This window comes from Harpegnathos saltator, unplaced genomic scaffold (assembly GCF_003227715.2).
Source record: "Harpegnathos saltator strain DR-91 unplaced genomic scaffold, Hsal_v8.6 scaffold585, whole genome shotgun sequence".
Lineage (NCBI taxonomy): Eukaryota > Metazoa > Arthropoda > Insecta > Hymenoptera > Formicidae > Harpegnathos > Harpegnathos saltator.
In genome coordinates, this window is record NW_020230410.1 from 24845 (window position 1) to 41533 (window position 16689).

The following is a 16689-nucleotide window of genomic DNA, read 5'->3' on the forward strand; positions in this document are numbered from 1 at the left end:
AAGCAAAAAAAAAATGTTTGGTATAGTTAAGTAAATAGAAATCAGCAAAAAATTATCTAGATCTCATAATTCTACTGAAAGGGTTGCAATATGGTATCCAGTCGTCTCTTAAAATAACGTCACGTTAAAATGTTCCTCAAATTTATGTGCAAAATATCGTGCAAAATCCAAAATCCAAACATATAAATATGCAATGAAGAAATGCGAATGTAACAACTAGACACGTTTGGTTAGCGCAGTTTGATTTTAATGAATATTTTTCTCTGCGAATGACATGCATACCGTAGACTGGACACCATTGGCTGACTGTTTAATGTACTGTATTTCACAGTTCCGCTTTTTTAATCGCACACACGGATGTGTGTATCGAACATGATACGCGTATGATCACAGTAGAATCGTGAATTTTTTTTATATATTTTTCTTACTTCCTTCTTTTTTCTTATAATCAAGAGCGTTTTGTTCCACTTTGTGTTCAGCGAGTACGAACTCGGCGTATGATAAGCACGCCGTTTTACACGGGTATATCGACTATCTTATTAAAAATCTACCAGGTGACGATTACGCCTGCGTAATCGCCCTAGCTATTGTCTGTATGCAACAAGCGTATATCGGCTATACGATTTTCTTTTTTCTTTTTCTTTTTTTTGTACTACGATGCCAACTCACGCTACTCTCTCACTCTCTAAAATGGCTATAGGCACCTAAAAAATGGGATCTGCATAAGCTTCTCCCGCGCATGCCTTCGCTCTACTCTCGTCTTTCTCCCGGTACGTATTTGGAGAAAACTTTTAAATTGAACGTGGGTAAAGTACAAAATCATGGTAAAATACAAACTCATGAATTATTGCGAACAAATCAATGATTATAACTAAATTATTTTCTCGAATATACTTTTGCGATCCTTCGTGATAAGATTTCTCACAACAGAATGACTGCAATTATTATTAACCGATATGAAATAACATAAAAATGAGTGACCTAATATTTTCTATTCGATCTCTCGAAAATGTAATAGCGTTTCTTTCGGACAAAGAAATAATTTTTCTTTAACGACGAAAGAGTAATGGCCACACGCAAAAAACACGACGTGCACTTTTTCGAGATCTCAACATTCGGAGCTTGTTATTTTTACCCACATCCCCGCACCGTCCGCTAATCAAGTCCCGCGGGCGTTAATAATCCGCGTACGGATATGTATTATCAAATACGAAGATAATCGATAAAAGAGACTTGAAATTGCGATCTACCGCGAATTGATCTTTCCATCTACCACGTGCCTAAATTACTTAAAGTTGAGTAGCATTTCAAGAGTAGTTTCAAGAGGGTGGTTTTTCTCCCATTGTGATATATACGCCGCTCGCCCGAATATCACAGTTTATCGAGTATGATATGTAGTTAGCGATTATTCGATAGTTATCAATAGTAGTAAAAGTATGTCGCATGTGTCATTATGTTTGTGTATCACGATGCTCATAGGGTGAGAGTAGGGACGTCCTCGCATGGTTAACGTGTATTTCACTATACATTTCTTCCCTTCAATTTCCCCACGAAGGAATCGAAGGTCCTCGCGCTTCAATCTGTACTCGATGGTTCGTTCATTTCGGACACTTCTTCTCGTGTTACGTATATTACAAGATTCTCCGTCAATTGACACCCCTCGATCTGTCTCGTTTCTTATTCGTTTGGTGATTCTACCGGAGCAAGGCTCGTTTGCATAATGAACGAAATAGTAAAGTCGAAAAATACAAACAGGTCCAGTGGCGTGTCTAAGTCGAGCATGCAGGCCGTTCCGTCGATTTTCGACAAGATTCGTCTAAAGCGTATACGAAGTTGCGTTTCTTATAATAGATAGTACGATAGGAAATCACAGTGTCTCGTTCGTTAGCGGCGTTCGCGATGATATTCTTCAATTTTTGCAAATCGGTATCGCGTTCTTCTTTCTTGGCACCCACTGCTGCTGCTGCTGCTGCTCTAATTACGTGTCTGTAATGGAAATAGGCACAGTTAGATATTCAAAAGTATCAATCGATGCCTGTGGACAGTTATCGTTACTAAAAAAAAAAAATGCTTTTCGTATCGCATTATAGTATTTCGTATTGTATCGCAGTAGAAAAGTGTCATCATCGACATTGATCAAGAGCGAAAGAAACGAAAGATAAAGAATGCCGGAACCGCTACAATACCGTTTCACTCGGATTTTTCTGCGGAGATGCACGTAATGTGATTCGAAACAGTGCTCTTCGCAGATTCTAACAACTGGGTGAGGAATCAGAAACACACGGAGGGCCTGTAAAGTCCGGTGTATCCGCATAGGCGTGCACGGAGCGCCGGCAGAAGTATCGCCGCCGCGGATAGATTGTCTTGTAGCTGCGAGCACTCGCAGATCAGCAGATACATTTTGTCGCCCTGCGACATCGATTTGTGCAAGGTGATGCGCCTCAGACCTACCGATTTCGGCAGGTATCGGTACATCATACGCGCGCCTGCAAACCAAACAAACAAAAAATACCTTGTTACACAACGCCACAGAAAACAAAAACGCAGAAGACAATGTTGTTTCTCTGCTCGTTGAAATTCGTGTCTCCCTCAGGGGGATGCATTCTGACGAGTGGAATTTGCAAGCGAGGATCTGCTCATTTCACGAATAGTTGAAAAATCTGAGGAACGCACGAGAAAAATGTCATCGTGTCATAACCGGAGATAAACTTTCGCGTTGTCAAGTCTCCGAGCGTAGGGAAAAATGTCGAAATACAGCTCGCAATCATCGACGCGAAAAGAGATTGTTGTAATTAGAAAGCGTAGACGCTCACCTGTCCAGTAAAGCCAATTTTGTTCGAACTTCAGGCCGTCGTCGCCCTCGAAAACTTTGAAGATCGACACTATGTAGCCGGTGGACGGAATAGGCGGTCTTCCACCGGGCGGTTCGAGTGGCGGCCTCGCGATTGTCGCTACCTCGTTGAACAGGTCCAACGTGTGACTCGCCGCGTATCTGAGGTCCCGGGGATCGAACTTACGTAGAGCCGCGCACTGCACCTCGTTGTAAAAGTCCACGGGGTCCGTGTTCTGCTTGTTTATTAGATAATACGTGATGAACGGGAAATCCGCTGAAACGCACGGGAGCTCAGGTAAACGATCTTAGAAGGACTCGTCGTTACGTCGTCTACTCGGATTTCGTTCGTATTGAATCGGTCGCGGGATAATTGTATTCCAGGGCAATTAGTATTCCTCGCCGGTAAGAGCCACGTGTCACTTTCATCTACGTATATTTTTTTTATCCGACAGGCAAAACGTGAATAGTAATTTGAGCGAAATTTTATACTTTCTCGCTTCAAGAATCGCCGCTCGTGAAGTAAAAAGAATCTCGGTGCTCTCGTTACGCGGCCCGTGTTGTAAACATCGTCGCGGTGTTCTCACGGGCAAATTTACGAGCTTCTTGTATGTTAGGAACGCTAATAGATTGCGTCCGGGGATCTCGAGTGTCTCGACCCATCAGGTGCGCGTTATATCCCAATTACGTACCGTTCTTCTCCATGTTCGTAAGTAAAATGCTCTGCGACGCGGAAGGCGCTATCTCGGCGACTAGTTCCGCCGCTGTATCGCGTTGCAGCACCAGCGGACGGGACACTGGAGACTCGACTAAAGGGTCTAGAGGCTCCAGTGGTGTCATGAAATGCGCGAGAACACATTGCTTTGGATCCTCCACCTCCAGAACCGACAGGGGGCTGCCCGGTCTCTTCTTGTCGGCGACGGGAGCGTGCTGCGACCAAAAAGAATTCATAACGATTAATAAGACTTGAAATTGAAGTCGGGCGAGATGAAGAGGGGCGAGTGTCTGCGATAATTTTTTTATAACAAAGGTGTACGCAACAATTATATGTGATTACCGTTTCATTAAATAACAGCGTCTCTCGGCAAGTCACGACGCATGAGGCTAAGCTTCATTATGAGTTGTCTAGTGAATATACCGCAACTATTTTTAGACGTTCGACATTCGCGTACGCAAGGCCACGGCTCGTACGAGTCTAAGGCCAATAGCTCAGTTGTTATACTTTTGCCGGACGCTTTTCTCGCCGTAACAGTCCTTGATTGTGCGTCTACGCGGTTATTTGATCGTACAAAATAGATCTCTGACAATGATATTTGACCGAATGATATCTGGTCCGTCTTAGACTATCATTGAGACTTTGACTGATATCTTAACGAGCAAAAGTTTATGACAAGTGTTACAATAAATGTGCGCCTCGTCTGATTTGGCGCTGATTTCTTCCGAGAATCTCGGAGCAAAGCCGAAGTCGACGTTCTTGTTAACTCACCGGCACGCCCGCTGGTAAAAAACGCTCGAGAGAAGCAAGAGGTATGATAAAACAGTCGCGGTCCAAAGTGGCCAAGGAGATTGGTTCGCCTCGCGGTGGACTGTTTCCGGAAACCACGAGGGGTGTGTAGGTGCCGGAAGCACGGTTGCCGCTGAAGGACACCTGCAAGCCGTAACACAATTAGCGAATTATAATGGGAGTACGCGCGGCACGTTAATGTCCACGGTTAAACGCCACATATCGCGAGGGAGAGAGAGAGAGAGAGAGAGAGAGAGAGAGAGAGAGAGAGAGAGAGAGAGAGAGAGAGAGAGAGAGAAACAGTACCCTTGCGCTCATCAATTATGCACACATTTAATATCTCATACCGGCATGAGGTCCGCAGTATTTAGCGCCGTGCTTACAAGGTCGACACGAACATCGGTAATTAAATGAACGTCCGAGACATCAGTCGGAAACATGCGCGAAATGAAAGCGCTTGTCATTCGGATCGCCGTTAAATCGTAATCCTAATTATTAGCGATATGCAGGCGCGCCCGATTGGAACGCGTCGTGCGTTGGTCGCCGAAATTGAACACTCGTTCGAGCATGATGCACTCGGAATTATTCCTCCGTCCTATAGTCCCCGAAAAATAAAACTCCGTGAAATTTTCCCGAGACAGGGGGGATCGATGTCGCGGTTTACGAGGCCATGAGCCACTATTGCAGAGTTAAAACTAGAAGAGCCGGGACATCCCTCGTGCATATGTGTGTATGTGTATGTGTGTGTATGTGTGTCTCTCTCTCTCTCTTTCTCTCTCTCTCTTTCTCTCTCTCTCTCTCTTTTTCTCTCTCTCTCTCTCTCTCTCTCTCTCTCTCTCTCTCTCTCTCTCTCTCTCTCTGTGTATATTCGTGCGTGCGGATATATCTAGTAAATACGTTTGAAGCAGCAATAGTAAAAATGTCAAGGTAAATACATTCCCGAATAAAATGAGAATAGGCTGCGGATACAGACAGAATGCCGTAGCTACACATTTACACGTACACGCCCGCCGTGCAGGATGTCTGACCTAACTCGTCTCTTTCTACTTGCGCCCGGCGCAGACGGCGGTCGCCGCAGCCGTGGCTTCGGTCCGGCCTCGCGTTTCCCAGCGTTTTCACGTACAAGGCGCACTCTCGTAGTCTTTACAATTTTTATAATTCACGTACGCGCGATGCAGCACGAAATACGTTGCATGTCAATTTTGCAGCGAGAGCCTGGCATTAGCGATTGATCTCGCGCCGTCTCGCAATTTTTCATTGCGGCCGATCGGCTGATCGACCGCGAACACGTCGCTTCTTGTGAAACAGAAATGAGCACGGACGCGAAGAGTGCGCGATGTTGCTGCAACTATGATGAAAAAGTTGGAGGAGGAGGGGGAGAAATAAAAGCGCATTCGAAGGGTACGATGTCGATTATCGGAAATTACGCGCGATGCGAATGCTGGCCAAAGCTTGAAACGTTTCTCAATTCTCGAGTTATTAAAGCGAAATAACGATACATTGTTACAAAGTAACTGATTGTTATCTGCATTATCTCGTTGCATCAAGCTTCGATTAATATTCGCTGCGGGCGAACAATTCCCGGTAACTGAATTTCCACCGCTCAGATACTTCCACTTTTTTCCGCGGTTTCTTGTTTCTTGTTTCTTACAGCTTTTGATCTCATGATCAAACTTTCGCCGAAAGATACAGCGCAAATATTCCACGTTTCTCTACATACGGTCACGCGCGTCGAGTCGCGAAAAACGGAAAATTTCGAACGCGCAACTTCGCGTATTAGCGGGATGGCACGTGCATAGGAGACACTTATGCATATGTTCGTTAATGTATCGCGCAAAGTGCCGTGTGCGGGAAAAGCAAGTGCGATCGATGGCAATTTACATGCCGTTTAAGTGTTTAAAAATAGTGTATCGGACAGCGTTGTCGTGCGCTCGCTGGCATTCTCTATTTGCATTGTGCTTGCACGCACGGCACGCAGCGCTACTTTCGTCTTTACATATCACTTCGCGAAGTTCAAGCTCCAGAGTCGCTGTTACCTCAAAATACACAACCTGATCGCTTATCGATGATTGTCGTAAAGTAAACGTTCGCTGTTGATATTTCCCTTACGAGTGAGTTACAGCTGTACAGCTTTAAAGCGCTCAATTAACGCGTTATTAAATGACTAGATAATCTAAATAATCTAAAGATCCAATCAAGGATCAACCAGAGACTTATCAATCTTTTATTATGCCTTTGAGTGGAGGGAGTCCACGCCTTTTTTTACATATCTATAAAAACTGCACTATCGCTCGAAAGAAGCGAATTTCTCCACTCGGCCGAATTTGACGGTCACAAGTTGGAGTTTGACTGCCACTTGCTGAGTTGCACTCGTTTCCCTTGCACGGGCAAGTTTCCCTTTCAGAACGCGAGCTTTCACATCGCGCTCGTCCGCACGCGATCCGTCTTCTTTACGTCCGTACGCATTTTCCGCATTCGCGCGTTTAGTCGATAAACAGAGGAAAGGCAACCGCAGCGCGTATAATGTTAACGATATTCAATCGCGCTGCGTTACGTACAACGTACGTCGCGGTAAATGTCCAAGGCATCGCAAAAGTCAAAGGTCACCCGACGTGACACTGCGGTCTTCGCGAAGACTACGTGCAAAGCCGCAGCGCGATGCTTCAATCGGCGAATATTTGCGCCGGCGTCTCGCGCTGCTTCGTTCCCCGCGGATTGCGCGAAAAGTCCGACAACGAGTTTTCTTCGCGGAACGCGTCTTCTTGTGTTTCTCCTTGGTGTTTCAGGTGTTTCACGCACCGCCTGCGGCACCGAAGAAGCGGAATGTCGATCGCGATAATCGCGACGGTGGAACAAACGCGGTGGAACTCGACGACGACTCACGCTGTTCTCTCGTGACCTCTCACGACGACTGTTTAAAACGCCATTATCTTTCGGTGATTATACACAATCAGCCGGGAATTGTCATGTATCTCCCGCCGCTCGCAAGGGGTTAAACGACCGTCGTTAAATTCGCCGTTCACCTCCGCGTGGCTTCGCGACAGCCTCATCGCGCCATTTACGTAATGCGCCTCTGGCCCGAAATGTTTCCTCTCCTCTGTGGAATACGACACAGTAAACGTCCGCGAAGACATCGCGACGGAATGCGATACGAGCGAACGAACGGTCGGACTCGTATAATATAAACGTTAAGTATCGAACAGTCGCGCGAGAACTCTGCCGCGACGAAATTTACGGCACGTCCCCCGAATCCCGGCGAGAACGCCCGGCAAGATAGCGACTTTGCGTGCCGCTTGAGCTCTCGCGCTCACTAGGTGCAACTTTATGCCTCCCTCCTTTTCCGCAAACGGTCTCCCATTTCCTCCGTAACTTGGCTTTATTACGAAATTCCTCGCTGCCCGATGGCCCACTTTAAAGAATGGCACGTTATAGCGCGCGGATCCAATAATAGCGACAGCAATCGAGAGTAATTAGTCCGCCGAGAGACACCCGGTATTTGCCGAGCGCCGTGTCCGGCGGGAGAGCCCTAGTCTCTCTCTCTCTCTCTCTCTCTCTCTCTCTCTCTCTCTCTCTCCATCTAGATAACTCTTCTATTATTTAAGGGAGCACCGCACGCGACATTCATCTCGTTCATCGCACAGCTCCGATGTGACGAGGCGACGTGGCGATCGCGGATTAATCTGTTTCCACACCATCGCGGGTAACGCCGCCGTTTCGGTCGATTGCGAGAGAGATTACTACAATTAGGATTAATTGCTCGGCAACGTTCGCCGCGTTGGTGCTTTTCCATGCGTCACTTACGTTATGAGATAAATGTGCTCGATAGTTCATTAGCGTGCCATTCTGCCCGTTATACGCTTGCCCGTTTATCGTTATTTAACAATAACAAAGAATTTGGCCATTAGTGAGAGAATGAATAAGCTGACATGCTACCTTATCGTGCAAGTTGCACGATGCATCGAGAGACACTACAAAACGCATTTAAGCGAAGGATTCAAGGGAGGGATTTGACAAATTGACTACTGAGAATATCACAGCAGAACGTCGACCATGTAATTTTTTGACGAAAAACATTTCGTAAATCTCTCGATAGAGATTTAAAAAATTCGGGAACATGACTGCCGGCGTTCAGAGTCGTCAATTTCTTATTAAGACTCACCGAACGCGAAATATAAACTAGTGGACTGAAATGTTTATTCCGCGCGTACTATTAGACTAGAGTACTAAAATTAGAATTGTCTGAGACGAACGCAGTCGTGATAAAAATGACTGAAGAGGACGAAAAATTACGCGCAAGCACATCAAAAGGACAAACGCGCTCATCTCCTTTCTCTCGCTCCTTTTCCAGTTCCTCGCATGCTCAAAGCCCCCGCACCTACCTGCCTGGACGCGGTCGGAGTCGGCGGGTCGGAGGGTTCCTTCTGCTGGGCGATCTGGTTCTGCTTCCTCCTGGCCTGGCCGCCGGCGGTCTGCGCGCCCTGTGCGGAGGCGACTGGCCCACCGCCGCCGCCCCATTTGATCACATGCGGGCCCGAATTACGACGCGGCGGCGGGCCCAGCCGCTCGCCCGAGTCCTCGGGCGGCGAGCCGAGCGTCCCACCTGCGGGCGGCGATAGGAACAGGTGAGTGCGATATCCGTGTCCCTGGTGCTCGTGATCGCCCATTGATGGAAAGTATCCGAACTCCCGGCTGCGTCGTATGGGCCCGCGCGCGCCGCCGACCACCGACTGGCCGCTGCGCGCCGCGCCAAAACGCGTCCCTAACTGGCCGAACGAGGACCCCCCGACGGTACCGTAAGTGGTGCCCAGGACGGGCCTGACCTCTCCCAGTCCTCCTCCACTTCCTCCGCCGCCACCACTGGGTCCCTTCTCGGCCCCGAAGTTCTTGCGGAACATAAGATTCATGACTGACTCGGGGCTCTCGCTACTGTCAGCGTTCTCGCAACAATGTGTGTGGTGTGGGTGTGGTATTTGTTTTTTTTTTGTTTTTCGTTTCTTTTCTCTCGGTTGTTCGTTACTCGGCTTTTCTCTTTTTTATGTATTTTTTTTCTTTTGGCTTTTATACGAGCCGATACATTTTCTCGGCCGACTCGGCGGGTGCTCGAGGATGCGCGTGGAAGAGTGGCAGTGGCGGTGACGGTGCGCGACGATCACAAGGGAGGGTACAGGGATGTTTATAGCGTTTCCTTAGGTCTTCCCTAAATCCCGCATACGGTATACGGTTTCGTGTAGGTTCTGCGCTTTCTCCGACGGTGCTGTTTTCGTTTTTACTCGTTTTTATCTCTTTCTCTTTCCGTACTATTCTGGGCACGCCGACGACCGCCTAACTCATTGGCGGGCTGTGCTACGAGACTAACGACCTCGACGCGTTACGAACCTGGTCGACCAGACCGTAAGACTTGGTCGCGCTCGAGCCAGGGGGAAAACGTCGTGGCGGCTCGTCGCACGACATTTGCATCGTCGGGGTTTAAAGCCGTCCGGCCGATGGCACCGACTGTGCGAATCCCGATGAGACGAACTCGCGGGAGCGTGCGGCCGCTAGGGAGAAGCCGCGAATTTATATCCGACATGAATTAGACTGACATCGCGATACCTCCTCTCGAAGCCTTAGTCCGTAGCCCGCGGGGAGCACGCACTCGTGAAGGAAGCTCGCGTAAAACATCGACTGTAACAACTCGTGTTTACGCAACACGTCAACATTAGTATAGTCGTGCGAGCGGTAACGATGAGAACTCGTGATACTTTCGCGCACTGATGGCGTATTAATAAACAACGTCGCAGTCCATTTTTGTCTGATGCATCTCGCGTCGCGACAAGTCTTCCACTTTTCAAACAAGCTTCATCGTGATGCACATCACCGAGCGAGCACGTCGAGAGCCGTGAGGCGGGAAGAAACGAACGATCTTAGAAGCCGACGCAACGCGTGGGATGAGAAGTTACTCAGTTACTATTCGCAGCCCAAGTCGCGATTCAACTTTTACTCCGACGCTACATTCCGTCGATTTTGCGTAGGACCGTTATAACACGACGGATTTAGCGGAGTCGTGTTGCAACGTGTGTATCGGGTAGGCCGAGGTTATCGAACGAAACTAACGATAATTTCAGCGCGCAAGGCCACGGCGCGCCTCGTCCGTCTTCAACGTTTTCTTTCAGTCTGATACATTTCAACCGACGACACGGAACTCGCGGCATCGCGGGATCGATCGGATAAGATATTATCCTTATTGTTGACGGAAATGGCCATCTCGGACTGTTTATAGTGTTTAATATTTAATCGTCCGCGGTATCGAGTTATTTAACGTCCCGTTGTGTTCGTTATTTAACGTCCCGAACGTATCCAACGTTCGACACGATTCGTACACGTCCTTTTACTCGAACGCATTCGGCCTTCAGGCCGTTAATAGGCGTTCCTCGCAACATTCCCACTTTCTTCTCCGGAGAATTCAGCGTAACCCGAGGCTGCGAAGGGTCTCAATCGTCTGCGAAGTGTTAACGCGCGAAGTCTCGGATTAAGAGCGACGCGACGCGCGCGAGAGTCGACTGACGTTCGCCTCTTCGAGGGAGAACTGTCTCGTCGTGGGAACGGCACGAACTTTAATAGCAGCGAGTCTCTCGATTGATCTAAAGCAGACTGCTTTGTCACGATAGCGCACCGCGCAGGCATAGGTGCGTGAAAACGAGAGATCGGCTTCGATCCGCGCGCGGTTTAATGCTCAGTGTTTTATTCAATAATGATAGGGCGCCGGCGGAAAAGGAGGAGGTAAGGGGGAGAGTGTAATTTGTATCGACTGCTGCTTCTCCAATATTTTTAGACCGGATCGTCCACGCGACCGAGAGAGCATGCTCGTCTAACGAGCGAGCTTTCAAGCCGCGAACACACACTAATCACTCAATTTTCGAACCGACATCGGACGATACTCGGCGTCCGCCGAGGAACGCGTTGTTCCTCCGACTGAATCCTCCGTCGTGACGTTATTATCTCGCCGACGATGATGCCGCCTCGATAGCGTGAAAACTTTGCTAGTGGAGATTCTCCGCTGACACGATCGATAAATTTAGCATTCGCGCGGCGCGGACTTTGGAATTCTTCCGGGTTTGTCCGACGCGCAGGAAGTTGAAACTTTCGCGAACTAACAAGTTCTTCTTAAACATACGCTCGATCGCTCGACGTACGTTCGACGCACATTAGTTAACGAGTTAAACGCCTGTTTATTATTTCATCCGATCTATAGCAGCTATCGAGGGTGTACGACTGTGTGTGTGTGTGTGTGTGTGTGTGGGAGAGGATAGTTCGCGACCAGACACGAGGCAAGTCGTCTGTCGTTTCTTTGACGTTTGTATCGCCCGGCGCAAAGTGTTACGAACCAACGAACGGAGAACGTCGGCATGAGTTTTCCAAGAAACGGAAAGGAGATTTTGGAGCGCCCGGAGTAAATCTCGACGTCTCGCGATTTATCATTCGTTTCCGCCGGCGCTTCCGCAGTTTGACGTTAGACGCCGCGAAAATTCGATCAGGCTCGTTCGAAACGGACGGAAGCGCCGAGTCGGAAAGGCGGATCACCTGAGCGTTTTCGCCAGTAATTACGTGCGAGAGAAACAAACTGCGCGAACGCTGCATCACTGCGGCAATGAACCGAGGGAGGAATTTATCCTGGCGCAGCGAGATAAATGCGAGAATCCTCCGGTCTCGCTCAGTTGTTGAGTCACGTAGTGCGGAGAAAATTCAACTTTCCTTGCCGATAAAGCAAGTGCCGGGATCGAGATTTATCCCCGCGCCCGTACGTGAAACCACGTATGCATGCTGTTGCGAAAACTGCCACGGTTGGCTACGAAGAGACATTTTGTCTAACTGATTAAATCTCGAGCACATGACAGACGTTTCCCGATCGATCTTTACATTTTCCGCAGAAATATGAACGCAGAATCAGTACTCTACCGAGTACTAATTCTTTATCGAAATTAACTTGACGGGTGTTTTTTCCTTCTGATTCGTCGCGAGAATAGTCGGCCGATCGCGAGCGTCTGTTACTACTGAAGAGGCGATTGGCGAACTTTTACATTTTTTCACAAAAACGCGAACGCAACTCGGCAGGAGCTTTTTATTTTTTTCTTTATTCCGGAATAAAAACGAGGCTAGTTTTGCAGGCGATTTCTCGTACCGTCTCGTTATGCTAAACTTGGCTGACCACGAATGTCCGCTGTATGAACGATCGGTCGATTTTTATGTTTCTCACGCAACGCGATGCGAAATACGAATATAGCTCGGTAAAATACGGGCTTTTTATCCCATCGGAATATAAAGAGCGCCAAGCGCGTCCCTCCTCTCCAATCTGTTTCGCAAAATTTAGCCAACCACGAGCGTCTAATACTGGGAGAGCGATCGGTCGGTTTTCATGTATTCCGCACAATGCGATGCGAAATGCAAATACAGCTCGGTAAGAAACGAATTTTTTATTCTCTCGGAATAAGAACGAGGCTAATTTCGCGGACGTTTTCTCGTCTCGGACCGTCACGCTAAACTCGGCCGACCACAGGCGTCTGTTACTACTGAGGGAGCGCGACCGGTCGAACTCCATGCAAATTTCGGAGTTTTACACGACGAGCGAGCGGCTGTCTCCGCGGATAATATGTAGATGTACATAAACAAGGAGGAGACGGTCGTCTATCACCGCTGTCGGAATGCCATTAACGAGCTGACAACGCCGGCTACGACTACCACTAGGGTCAAACACGCTTGATCGAGAATTGCCGTCGTGTATACGGGGAACAATTGGATCCGCGAATATTTTTTCACGACGATCTATGGCCAGGACGAGGAAACACGCAGTGTGACAACTAGATGCGCCATTACACGGCGAGATGGTAGTGCGGTTATTAGACGAGGGTGCAATTTACGATGCAGATTCGCATCGTGTATGAGATATTCGCGTAATCGACGGGCACGCCGGACGATACCGCGCTCGCATTGCAATGTGATCGAAGAGACACGGATGTGAAAAATATCTTATTTTTCAGGCATAAATATATTATGCATTACGATGTATGATAAAAGTATGTTATTTCGGCGATCTCTCTCGGATAAGCCGCAAATTTTAAATGGGATCCGATTCGAATGCACGTTGATCTTGAAATATATCAGACGCTTGAATTTTTAGGATAGAGAGTGAAGGATTTTTTTACATGCGTAGATTCTCGAGGGCAATTATGCCATGCGTCGAATCAAACAACGATGTTATTGATGTGTTTGAAAGAGAGAGAAAGGAGGAAAGGGAGAGCTCGAATACTTGGAAGTGCTTCCTGATTCGCTTTGCTCTGTTTGTAGATCGATGTAATATTGGAATATTCACGACAGTAATCCAATCGGCGATGATTACACGGCCGCGTTGCAAGGATAAAGCGCGAAGTAACGGAAAGTGACGATTGTTAGGAACTTGTATCTACTTCTTGCCCGTTGATGTCGGCGATCGCGAACGGCGTTCGCTGGAAGTGCTCGAGCGCTCTGTCGCACATTGTCGAATCGCCGTGCAAGAGCATTGGTGTTCCGTATCGGAAATATCGCATTCATTCGATTCATCGCCGAGGCGAACCGAGGAAAAATAACGTCGGAGTCACGACAAGCCGTATATAGGCATTTATGAAACATGTGCTCCATGCGATCGATCGATCACGTATTGTAATATTCACACTACACGCGATATTGACGGCGGACTTCGGTTTCGGGGCTCCGCGCGATAACAGGATACCGCAAAGGAGCGGCTGTGATTTTATCGGTCGCGAACACGTGACATTTGGATTGTTCTCTTATGAGATGCGCGGTCGAGCATCAGACGGGAAGACTTCTCGTTTCAATGGGATCTTTTTTAATCCGCTAGGACGATTCTCGAGTCGACGCACAGACAAACTCGCGAACGAGTGCTCACTACGCGATCGCGCGGCTCAGGTACTCTGCTTCGTTGACACTCGCGTGAGTGAATTGGAGTCAGCGCGGAAAATAGCCACATCGATCGAAAGTATCGAAAGGACAACGGCGATCGGTATCGCGAGCAAACACGTGTTCTGCGCGCGCGGCAGGTCGATTTCAGGCCGTTGAAATATTCACACCCGCGATACGACACACGCACACGTCCGGTCGCGAACAAGATTCGCCGGGTGACAGTGATAGCACGCGCATAATAGCGTCCGACTGCGCCGGATGAAAGGGAAGACTTTTCTTTGAGCAACGAGATACACACAGGATTGGAGAAAAAGAGGAAGAGAGGGAGAGATAGCTAAAGAGGTACACCGATAGAAGATAGAGAGAGAGGTAGAGACAGATAGAAAGATAAACAGAGAGAAAGAGAGAGAGAGAGAGAGAGACAAAGAGAGAAAGAGAGAGAGAAAGAGGATCACAGACACTCACGGTACAAGTGTTCCACACGCGGTAGATCGATATTGTATTGAAATATTCACGGTGTAACGCGATGTGTGTCGCGGCGGCGACGGCGGTGATACTTCAAGGTCCTTCCACGAAGGTTATTATCTCTGCTCGTTCGGGACGTGCTTGATTCAGGCATGCAACGCCACGCGACGTCTCCTTCGACGACGGCGTGATGCCCTCGGCCGGCACCTTTCGACCTCGGCCTCGAATTCGCTTTCACGTTCCTCGCTAACGCGTTCTTGGAGACACGCACTCGCGCCACTTAAGCGAACAAGCGCGTTCTCTCGCGTTCACCCTCGAAGGTCGCGGCGGGTCACGCGAGGGGGAAGAACAGAGAGATGGAGAGAGAGAGAGAAAGAGAGAGAGAGAGAGAGAGAGAGAGAGAGAGAGGGAGAGAGAGAGAGACAAAGAGAGAAAGAGAGGGAGAGAGAAAGAGAGAGAACGAGCGCGGAAACAACGCGGCACTCCTGGCGAACGGCACCCTCGCACTGCGAAGCATGCACGAGGCGTCGCGACGCTTCCCCAGGGCCGTCGAAACGGCGACCTCCCGCGACGCGCAACCCGCGGGTTTATTGTAGTAGTAGTAGTAGTAGTAGTAGTAGTGACAGCAATAGCAGCGGACACGAGGCCCGAGGAGTCAAAATGCGACGCCTACCTAATTCACGGCCCAGCCGAGTAATCGCTCTCGTGCGCGAGCTTTCGAGGTAATATCGCGATGTTGAAGAAGCGACTGAGACAAGCTAACTATGAAGCGACGCGCGTTATTGCGCGTCGTTTGCGCGTTTGGCGAGCGTCGCCGTGTAGGATGTTAGAGACGATAATATCTATTTTCGAAGACACTCCTCTCTCTCTCTCTCTCTCTCTCTCTCTCTCTCTCTCTCTCTCTGTCTCTCTCTCTCTCTCTCTCTCTCTCTCTCTCTCTCTCTCTCTCTCTCTCTCTCTCTCTCTCTCTCTGCCTGTCTCTCCGGAGACGCGCGAGCACGCAGAAACTTTCATGCGCTCGCAGTTAAATTAGAAATTAATTTTCGCACGCCAGTCACGATAAATCACACGAGAGCGCGAAGCACGATGTCGTCTCATGGCCGCTTACACCGAGGGAATTATGACTCCGCGGTCGCGCCCCTTGTCTGAAAATTCGAGGTGTATCTGCACGCGTGATTGTTCGCGTTACAAAGCGAGCGAGAACATCGTGTTCGTGGGTCGGATGAATTCTTTGTGAAAGCACCCTTCATCCCTCCTTCGTGTGATACCGGGTATAAAACGTTCGAGTATGTGGAGAACAGGATAAAGGCGTTGTGAATCTTTGCTGAATTAGACTCTGAAGGATAGACAGCGCGATTTTAGGATCAACCGCTGCTCGTAAGCGCAAACGTTCTCCCTATCATGCTCGTAAAATCTCTTCTCGGCCGGCAGATAGCGTCAAGCTCGTAAATAGTCGAATTACCTTTCACAAAGGTGCCTGTCGCATTTTCCCCTCAATAGTTACTAATCGACTTCAGGACCCTCCATAAAATCGCGCGTTCTTCTCCGCGGACGGAAGAAGGAACGAAGGAATGAAGGAAAAGCGAAATATAATATTCTTATCAAATTTTTATTCTTACATTGTACTGTTTATATATTTCTTTTCTAAGTAAGAGTTAATAATATTCAGTGGACACACCGTGTGTGTGCGAGTAGCGACGTAGGGAAAACGCGCGTTTCTTCACTCGGACTAGACTTTTTGATGCGAACGCATTGTCCCAGATAGCCACGCGTCGCGAGACAAAAGAGAGCAAAGTAGTAATCGCGGACACGTGAAACTGACTGGCACTGATCGTCCGCGAAAATGTTGCGTCGTCTGTCACGACGATGCCAAAACACTGGTCAGAAGAAAGAAGCGGCCGGGCGGAAAGCACGAATTTGCACGACGGCTCGCCAAGTGAAAAAACTTCACGTCGCT

At 48.5% G+C, this 16689-nt stretch overlaps 1 protein-coding gene across 4 annotated transcripts; it reads right to left on the reverse strand.

Annotated features, from left to right (window-relative positions):
- Positions 1 to 1819: 1819 nt before the first annotated feature.
- On the reverse strand, positions 1820 to 15512 carry LOC105186742 (uncharacterized). Of its 4 annotated transcripts, none has more exons than XM_025303999.1 (7): positions 15406 to 15512; positions 8714 to 9217; positions 4317 to 4478; positions 3523 to 3760; positions 2814 to 3107; positions 2187 to 2486; positions 1820 to 1986 (listed from the first exon to the last, which is right to left on the reverse strand). In XM_025303999.1, the coding sequence occupies exons 2-6, from the start codon at positions 8996 to 8998 to the stop codon at positions 2272 to 2274; spliced, it is 1194 nt and encodes a 397-aa protein (XP_025159784.1). In that variant the 5' UTR covers positions 8999 to 9217; positions 15406 to 15512; the 3' UTR covers positions 1820 to 1986; positions 2187 to 2271. The 4 variants fall into 4 exon arrangements, with proteins under 4 accessions (XP_025159784.1, XP_025159783.1, XP_025159785.1 ...); XM_025303998.1 differs by lacking the exon at positions 15406 to 15512 and adding an exon at positions 14733 to 15304 and having other exon boundaries at positions 8714 to 9998; XM_025304000.1 differs by lacking the exon at positions 15406 to 15512 and adding an exon at positions 14783 to 15297.
- Between the last annotated feature and the right edge of the window lie 1177 nt (positions 15513 to 16689).